The sequence below is a fragment of the Arachis ipaensis genome, chromosome B10 (assembly GCF_000816755.2).
Source record: "Arachis ipaensis cultivar K30076 chromosome B10, Araip1.1, whole genome shotgun sequence".
In the NCBI taxonomy this organism is placed as follows: domain Eukaryota; kingdom Viridiplantae; phylum Streptophyta; class Magnoliopsida; order Fabales; family Fabaceae; genus Arachis; species Arachis ipaensis.
Window position 1 is genome coordinate 56,896,823 of NC_029794.2, and position 9,768 is coordinate 56,906,590.

Here is a 9,768-nt window from a genome sequence, read left to right on the forward strand (position 1 = left end):
TAAGTAAGGTCACCTCCCTCCAGTAGTTCAATTTTACTCATTCAAGCTCAACCTTTGGTTGTCATCAAGGTATGTCCGATTAAATTTTTTTATTAATCTAGATTAGTTTAATTTTGATGAAAGTCTCTGCCTTTTCAACGTTTCTTTGTTTAGGGTGTTGGGTTGCTATTATGGAATTTGGAATTTAAGTCACATTATCCAGTTTTATGTTGTGGCTAGGTTTGGAGGATTGAAATAAAAACCTTATACTGGACTTGTAAACAATTGGGTTAGTTTAAATGGGTTTGGTTCTGGTAATTGTACCTGTAGCTTAGGTTAGCTTCCTGTAGTTGCTGCCTTTGGTTCTGTTTATTCACTTTTTTGTTCACCATCCTGGATTGTGGTAGGTGTCAAATTATGTCCACAAACAAGCATGATGTTAAGAATGATTCAGATGATGATTTGGGTGATGATTTCGATTATGAACTGACTCCACAAGATGATGTTGATTCGTTGAATTTTACTAGCAAGAGTGAACAAGATTGTGGTGTAAAAAGAATAACAAATTTAATGGTAGAGGATATTTGGAACTTGGAGTTTAGGACAGAGGATGATGCTTGCCAATTTTATAATGCTTATGCTTGTTGGCATGGCTTCGTAATGAGGAAGGATGACGTCGTGAGGGCTAAGGAAGGTAAAATCATTTGCAGAAAACTTGTCTGCAATAAGGAGGGTTGGAGGAACATGAGGTATATTGATTTGGATAATAGATCAAGGGAGGCAAGGTCACTCACGCGAACCAAGTGTCCAGCTCGGCTCAAGGTAAAGGTTGACTACGGCTGTGGTAGATTGAAGGTATCATGTTTTGTGGAATCTCACAACCACGATTTGACGCCCCCCCAATTTGCGCATCTTGTTCCAGCCAATTGTCGTCTCACTGTTACTGATAAAGTTCAAGTGAAAAATCTTCATAATTTTGGTGTCAAGACGTGCCATATTATGGGATATATTGCGTTCCAAAAGGGTGGATATCATCATGCTGGCTTCACACGCAAAGATTTGTACAACCACATTGATCGGTATTATAGATCAAAAGTAAAGAACGGGGATGCCAATGCGGCAATAAACTATTTGATTGAGAAGGCAAACAACGATCCGCTGTTCTTTGAAAAGTATACGTTCACCAGTGACCAAAGGCTGGAGCATATATTTTGGGCAAATGGGCAATTAATTGTCGACTATCACTGCTTTGGAGATATTGTTGCCTTTGATTCAACGTACAAGAAGAATAAATACAACAAACCTTTGGTCATTTTCTCTGGATGCAATAATCATGGGCAGACTGTTATTTTCGGCTCCGGTCTACTTTCAGACGAGACGACAGACACGTATAAGTGGTTCTTGAAAACGTTTGCCAAAGCGATGGGTGGGAAGCGTCCTAAAGCAATAATAACCGATGGAGATCTTGCAATGCAAGATGCAATCAAGTTCTTCCCGATGCACCCATCGGTTATGCGGGTGGCATCTTCAGAGAAATGCATGTGAGAATATAAAGAATCCTAATTTTCTACGGGATTTTAAGGGTCTTATATATGACAATAAGGACTGCAGAGATTTTAATCGAAGATGGGTAGCCAATTTGGATAAGCATAACCTTGTTGGGAATACGTGGATGAAAAAGACTTGCGAAACTTGTGCGATGTGGTTCTATTATTTCTTACGGGATAAGTTTTTCGGGTATATAAGGACGACGTCACAGTGTGAAGGTATAAACTCTCTCATCAGATTTTACGTTAATCGAAAGAATACTCTCATCGACTTCATGCATAACCTGGATAGGGCCTTAAAAGAGTATAGAAACAATGAATTAATAGCTGACTTTAAGTGTTGGTGCTCTGAGCCAGTGATGATTACTTCGTTGGAGGTATACGAAAGATTTGCATCATGTTATTTCACTCGCAACATTTTTAAGGAAATTCGTAACGAGATTCAGAGGGCAGGAACTTTGAATATCAAGGTATTAAGCACAAACTTGGATAAAGTTGAGTTCAGTGTGACTGCTCTCGGAGATCCGGCCAAAGATCGACGGGTGGAAGTCGATAGAAGTAAAAATCTATTCTCGTGCTCGTGCAAGCTGTTGGAATCACGCGGCATTCCCTGTAGTCACATTTTCTATGCCATGAAGTTCAAAAACCTCCTTGAGTTTCCAGAGTCGTTGATCTACAAAAGGTGGACAAAGAATGCAAAGAATGAATTTATTAGCACAGAAATGCTTGTTAATGATGACGTCGAAAGGGTGTTAAAGTTTTGAGTTGATGCATTGGCATCCAATTGCAACAAGCTGTGTGATATTTCTTGTAAGGACCTTGTTGACTTTGATGAAGTCCAGTCTGAACTTGTGCAGCTAATTATGAGATATTTTATAGCTAGAAGCCATTTGAGCTAACTCATTAGCATCTTGATTCAACTCTCTAAATATGTGTTTAACCCAAATTGAATCGAACTCTGCCAAGAGTCGAATGGCTACCATAAAATATTTAGCCGAATTCTGGCTAATTATTCAGTAGTTTTTAGCCAATTGTTGAATCACTAATTGTGAATCCCCTAGTTTTTCGACTGCTCTGGCTCCTTTCTCAATTAAGAGTTCTAAACCAATGGTTAAAGTCTCATATTCTGCTTCATTATTTGATATCCCTGACTCTAGTTGAAACATGAATCTGGTCAGAATATCGTCAGGGGTGATCAAAACTATTCTGACTCCTACCCATTTTGATGCTTTGACCCATCAAAAAACAACTTCTAAGGTTTGAACTCAAGATATCCAATTTCGAGTGGTCCACGAATCTCAACATAGGGATGATCTGCTAAGAAATTATTGATCACTTCCCCTTTGACAGCTCTGGCTGGGACGTAAAACAGGAAATATTTGATTAACCCTAACATCCACTTGCCAATTCTTCCTCTCAATATTGGATAAGAAATCATATATTTAATAACATCAAATTTTGACACAACATAGACATTCTTTCCAATTAAATAATTTTTAAGTTTAGTACAAGAGAAATAAAGAGCTAAACAAAGTTTTTCGACTACCCTATATCTAGTTTCTACGTCAGTCAACATTTGACGCAAATAGTAAACTACTTTTTTGTTTCCATCCTTATCTTCCTGGGCCAACATGCTCCCTAAAGTTGAATCTGATACAACAATATATAATTTTAGTGGTCGACCTTGTTTGACTAGTGTCAATTTTGGTGGTTGTTCATACCCTGGGTCGAGCTGTACGACCCGGGCTGATGGGAAAAATTCGACCGACCTCTTCAGGTCAGGACTACCCGACCTCTTCTAAAAAGAGGTCGGCCAAATCACCAGAAGAAGCCCAAAAAGGACCCAAACAGAGAAATGTGACCCAAGTCCAAAGGCCGCCCAAGCCTAGAAAGGTAAAGGGCGGTTCCCTGTAAAGATAAGATAACTCCACTCAAAGATAAGATAAGATAACTATCTTATCTCCAGGAGAGATCACTCTACAACATTATAAATACACTGGAACATCCAGGTATAACTCATACTTTGATTTTACTAAAAACCTGCTTAATACCCTTGCTAACTTAAGCATCGGAGTCCCTTGCAGGTACCACCACCCTCCGGTGACAAAGGATCAACAACATTGCCAGTCCAACAAGTCGGACGAGACAGCTCTGGCCTCCACCTACAAGCCGGACACGTCATCTCCGACCAGCACAGAAGATCTCGTCCAAGATCGACTTACAGTTTCAGGTAACCCTCGGAACATTGGCGTCGTTGCCGGGGAACCTGGAAGTCATCCCATCACCATGGCGGACGACCATGACAATGACCACAACTCTGATTTGGAGAACAGAACACCACATAAGAATGCGGATGTCACACTAGACGATACTTCTCAGCTTAACAAAGACAAGAATTCGCCAAGCACAGGAGTCACGGAGGCACTTCAAGCTCAACAAGATCGCCTAAAACAACTCGAAAAGGAGGTCAAATATCAACGAGAAGCCGAGAGAGACCTACGAAGGGAAGCTAGGCGACGCCGAGAATTAGAAGACAAGCTTCTAAAGCTTGAAGCCGATCTCAAAGCTAAAACTACCCGATCCAACCATGAAGATAGCCCTCGCAAGGACCAAGACCCATTCACAAAAGAGATCAAGAAGGCCAAAATCCCAAAAGACTTCAAACCCCCTGACATGACTCCGTACGATGGCACTTCAGATCCCAGCCATCATCTTAGTAATTTCAGAAGTAGAATGTATCTCACCGACGCCTCAGATGCAATTCGCTGCAAAGCCTTCCCGACTACCTTGATGAAGGCAGCAATTAAATGGTTCGACAATCTGCCCCCTAGGTCCATCTCAAGCTTTGACGACTTAGCCAAAAAGTTTTTAGCTAGATTCTCCATCCAGAAGGACAAAACTAAGCACGCCCTAAGCCTATTAGGGATCAAGCAAGGAGATCAGGAAAGTCTTCGCGGGTACATGGAAAGATTCAACAAAGCATGTTTGGACATACAAAGTCTGCCAACAGAAGCAGCCATTATGGGTATCATCAATGGCTTACGAGAGGGACCTTTTAGTCACTCCATATCGAAAAAATATCCCACATCTCTGAATGAAGTGCAAGAACGAGTAGAGAAATATATCAACATGGAGGAAAACTCTCGACTAGGAGAGACCCCAAAATTCGGATTCTCTTACTCCTCCCGAGATAAGGATAAAGAGTCCAAGAAAAAAGAAAATCAACATGGAGAAAAGATCAAGAAATACCACAATTACACCCCTCTTCGGGTGTCTCTTGTAGAAGTTTACCGAGAAGTATGCCACACTGATAAGATTCCCCCACCTCGGCCAATCAAAAGCAAAAAAAGAGGCGGAAATCGGAAAAAATATTGTGAATTCCATCAAATCTATGGACATCCCACCATCGAGTGCTTCGATTTAAAGAATGTCATAGAAAAATTGGTGAGAGAAGGGAGACTAGATATACTTAGCCAGTAAAACAGATGAGCCCAGAAAAAGAAGAAGGGACGAAGAGGTCGGATGAATTGAACGACCACCTCGTACCCTAGAGAGACATGTCCACATGATACACGGAGGATTCGCGGGAGGAGGAATCTCCAAATCATCTCGCAAAAGATATCTTAAAGAAGTATATCATGTCGAGGGAGGAGAAGAAGCACTCGACCTCCCTACTATTACTTTCACTAAAGAGGACGCAGCCGGCGTCATCTCGGGACATGACGATCCCATGGTCATCACTATCATATTGGCCAACGCTAATCTTCACCGCACACTAGTGGACCAGGGAAGCTCGGCTGACATCTTGTTCAAAACCGCCTTCGACAAACTCGGCCTAGAGGAAAAAGAGCTCAGAGCATATCCGAACAGCTTATTCGGACTAGGAGACACTCCAATCCAACCACTTGGATACATCTTACTGCACACAACCTTTGGAAAAAGGAAACCGGTCAAGGACGCTCAACATAGACTACATCGTGGTCAACGTAAGTTCAGCCTGCAACGCCCTGATAGGTCGGACAACGCTAAATCAGCTCAGCGCAATAGTCTCGACTCCACATCTGTGCATAAAGTTTCCAACTACAGAAGGGATCGCTACGATAAAAGGAGATCAGAAAATAGCGTGCCGCTATTACAACGAAAGTCTGAACCTCAGAGGCAAAGGAGAAGAAATCCACACCATCGAACTCGGGGGAGTTCGAGGGCGGGAAGAACTTCATCCACAACCAGAAGGTGAGATAGAAAAAGTCCAGATCGGAGATGTCTTAGATAAAACAACCAATATTAGTGCAATCCTGAAAGGAAACGTAAAGGAGTCTCTCATACAGTTCTTAAGAGATAATGTTGACCTCTTTGCATGGAAAGCCGCAGACATGCTGGGCATAGACCCCAAGCTAATGTGCCACAAGCTGGCAGTATACCCAGGATCTCGGCCAGTACAGCAGAGACGTAGAAAGCTCGGACCAGAACGATCTTAAGCTGTGGAAGAACAGGTACAAGCTTTACTAGAGGCAGGATTCATAAGAGAAGTCAAGTATCTACTATGGCTAGCCAACGTCATCTTGGTGAAAAAATCAAATGGGAAGTGGCGGATGTGCACTGATTACACCGATCTCAATAAAGCTTGCCCAAAAGATCCTTATCCACTCCCAAGTATCGACGCTTTGGTGGATGCCTCCTCCGGATACAAATACCTCTCGTTCATGGACGCCTATTCGGGATACAATCAAATCCCGATGTACCCACTTGATCAAGAAAAAACCTCATTCTTAACCCCAAAAGCAAACTACTGCTATGTCGTCATGCTATTTAGACTCAAAAACGCAGGAGCCACTTATCAAAGATTAATGAATAAAGTTTTCGTAGACCATGTCGGCAAACTCATGGAGGTTGGTGCACCGAATTGTGATCTCAACGGCGCCAAAAACTTGGTATGCACGTTCATAATCTCAATTCTTCTTCACAACTCCGCACAACTAACCAGCAAGTGCACTGGGTCGTCCAAGTAATAAACCTTACGTGAGTAAGGGTCGATCCCACGGAGATTGTCGGCTTGAAGCATGCTATGGTCATCCTTGTAAATCTCAGTCAGGCGGATTCAAATGGTTATGAGGTTTTGATAATTAAAATGTAAATAAAATATAAAATAGGATAGATATACTTATGTAATTCATTGGTGAGAATTTCAGATAAGCGTATGGAGATGCTTTGCTCCTTCTGAATCTCTGCTTTCCTACTGCCTTCATTCAATCATTCATACTCCTTTCCATGGCAAGCTGTATGTTAGGGGATCATCGTTGTCAATGGCTACCGTCCGTCCTCTCAGTGAAAATGGTCCAAGTGTGCTATCACCACACGGCTAATCATCTGTCGGTTCTCGATCATGTTGGAATAGGATCCATTGATCCTTTTGCGTCTGTCACTACGTCCAACACTCGTGAGTTTGAAGCCCGTCACAGTCATCCCTTCTCAGATCCTACTCGGAATACAACAGACAAAGTTTAGACTTTCCGGATCTCAAAAATGGCCGCAAATAATTCTATCTTATACCACGAAGACTCCGATCTTTTGGGATGGAGGCTAAGAGATACACGCTCAAGCTATTGCAGATAGAACGGAAGTGGTTGTCAGGCACGCGTTCATAGGTGAGAATGATGATGAGTGTCACGGATCATCACATTCATCAGGTTGAAGTGTGAGTGAATATCTTGGAATAAGAATAAGCTTGAATTGAATAGAAAAATAATAGTACTTCGCATTAATTCATGAGGAACAGCAGAGCTCAACACCTTAATTTATGGGGTGTAGAAACTCCACCGTTGAAAATATATAAGAACAAGGTCCAGGCATGGCCGAATGGCCAGCCCCCTAAACATGATCAAGAGATCAAAATTGATACAAAGATAGTCTCAAGAATGATCCGAAGATGTGAAATAAATCACTAAAAGTAGTTTTTATACTAAACTAGTAGCTAGGGTTACATAAATAAGTAAATGATGCAGAAATCCACTTTCGGGCCCACTTGGTGTGTGCTTGGGCTGAGCATTGAAACTTTACACGTGTAGAGACTTCTCTTGGAGTTAAACGCCAGGTTGCAGCCTGTTTCTGGTGTTTAACTCTGGTTTGTAACCTATTTCTGGCGTTTAACTTCAGAATAGGGCAGGAAGTTGGCATTTGAACGCCAGTTTGCGTCGTCAAAACTCAGGCAAAGTATGGACTATTATATATTTCTGGAAAGCCCTGGATGTCTACTTTCCAACGAAATTAAGAGCGTGCCAATTGGGTTTCTGTAGCTCCAGAAAATCCATTTCGAGTGTAGGGAGGTCAGAATCCAACAGCATCTGCAGTTCTTTTTTAGCCTCTGAATCAGATTTTTGCTCAGGTCCCTCAATTTCAGCCAGAAAATATCTGAAATAACAGAAAAACACACAAACTTATAGTAAAGTTCAGAAATTTTAATTTTGAATAAAAACTAATAAAAATATACTAAAAAGTAATTAAAACATACTGAAAACTACCTAAAAACAATGCCAAAAAGCGTATAAATTATTCGCTCATCACAACACCAAACTTAAATTGTTGCTTGTCCCCAAGCAACTAAAATTAAATAGAATAAAAAGAAGAGAATATACTATAAATTCCAAAATATCAATGAAACTTAGCTCCAATTAGATGAGCGGGGCTAGTAGCTTTTTGCCTCTGAACAGTTTCGGTATCTCACTTTATCCTTTGAAGTTCAGAATGATTGGCATCTATAGGAACTCAGAATTTAGATAGTGTTATTGATTCTCCTAGTTCAGTATGTTGATTCTTGAATACAGTTACTTTATGAGTCTTGGCCGTGGCCCTAAGCATTTTGTTTTCCAGTATTACCACCGGATACATAAATGCCACAGACACATAATTGGGTGAACCTTTTCAGATTGTGACTCAGCTTTGCTAGAGTCCCCAATTAGAGGTGTCCAAGGTTCTTAAGCACACTCTTTTTGCTTTGGATCACGACTTTAACCGCTCAGTCTCAAGCTTTTCACTTGACACCTTCACGCCACAAGCACATGGTTAGGGACAACTTGGTTTAGCCGCTTAGGCCATGATTTTATTCCTGTGGGCACTCCTATTCATTAATGGTCAAAGCCTTGGATCCTTTTTACCCTTGCCTTTTGGTTTAAAGGGTTACTGGCTTTTTGCTCTTGCCTTTTGGTTTAAAGAGCTCTTGGCTTTTTCTGCTTGCTTTTTTTTTCTTTTTCTTTTATTTTTGCCATTTTTTTCTTTCGCAAGCTTTGTCTATTCACTACTTTTTCTTGCTTCAAGAATCAATTTTATGATTTTTCAGATTATCGAATTACATTTCTCCTTTTTCATCATTCTTTCAAGAGCCAACAATTTTAACATTCATAAACAACAAGTTCAAAAAATATGCACTGTTTGTAACAACCCTAATTTTCGAGTACGCAAGATCTTTTCTGAAGACACGGATTTCTCCGAAAGATCAGTAAAGGGAATACCTCTTCTATGTCATCAAGCATCTCAATCCTCATTGTCATTATATTATCTTTAAATCAGGACCTTAGTTGAGACAGGCCCGACAACGCAATCGCGAAGAACCTAGTTTTTGAACTGTATCGGTTAGGAGTTTTGATTCTAGCTTTCGTAAATAGTCTCTGTTTGACGAACCTGACTCGATTCATGAGAGAAGAGATATAATAGTATAATATTATCATTAAATTAATATTAGAAGATGGTTGAATGATATTATAAGGTTACCTGGTCTGTTTTAGTTAAAAACAGAAAATCGATTTAACCGGATTTACGGTTTACTGGTGCAACTTAGCACCAGCACTCTCTGATGACTTTAGCAATGCTAAGGCCTCATCATACATGTTTTATTCTCATAATAAATATGTTACTAGTGTCATTTATGCTAGTAGCTCAGAAAATAATTTTTATAGATGTTTTTACGAGTGTTCCGATACATCTAGTTTTAGTAGTTATACACCTGAGATATTTTAATATTATTTTAATCCACCTCCAAGCCAACCAATCACAACTCACCTTACACCCCCAAGACATTCCAAGGCTGGTCATTTACTCCCTTTGGCCGAAAATAACAAGAGAGAAAAGAGAGAAACTTTCATGAACACTTAATCTTCAAAGCTTGATTTCTTCTGAACTAAAACTCAAATCAAAACTCCGATTTCACCAAAATGATCCTCTCTTCTTCCTCTACATAACCATATAATAT

The 9,768-nt window shown here is 40.5% G+C and overlaps 1 protein-coding gene across 1 annotated transcript; it reads left to right on the forward strand.

Annotated features, from left to right (window-relative positions):
* On the forward strand, positions 397–1,524 carry LOC107620649 (protein FAR1-RELATED SEQUENCE 5-like). Its single transcript, XM_016322781.1, has one exon. The coding sequence runs from the start codon at positions 397–399 to the stop codon at positions 1,522–1,524; it is 1,128 nt and encodes a 375-aa protein (XP_016178267.1).

Coding starts and splice junctions, on each gene's coding strand:
- LOC107620649 (XM_016322781.1), top strand. CDS start 397: ATGTCCACAAACAAGCATGATGTTAAGAATGATTCAGATGATGATTTG.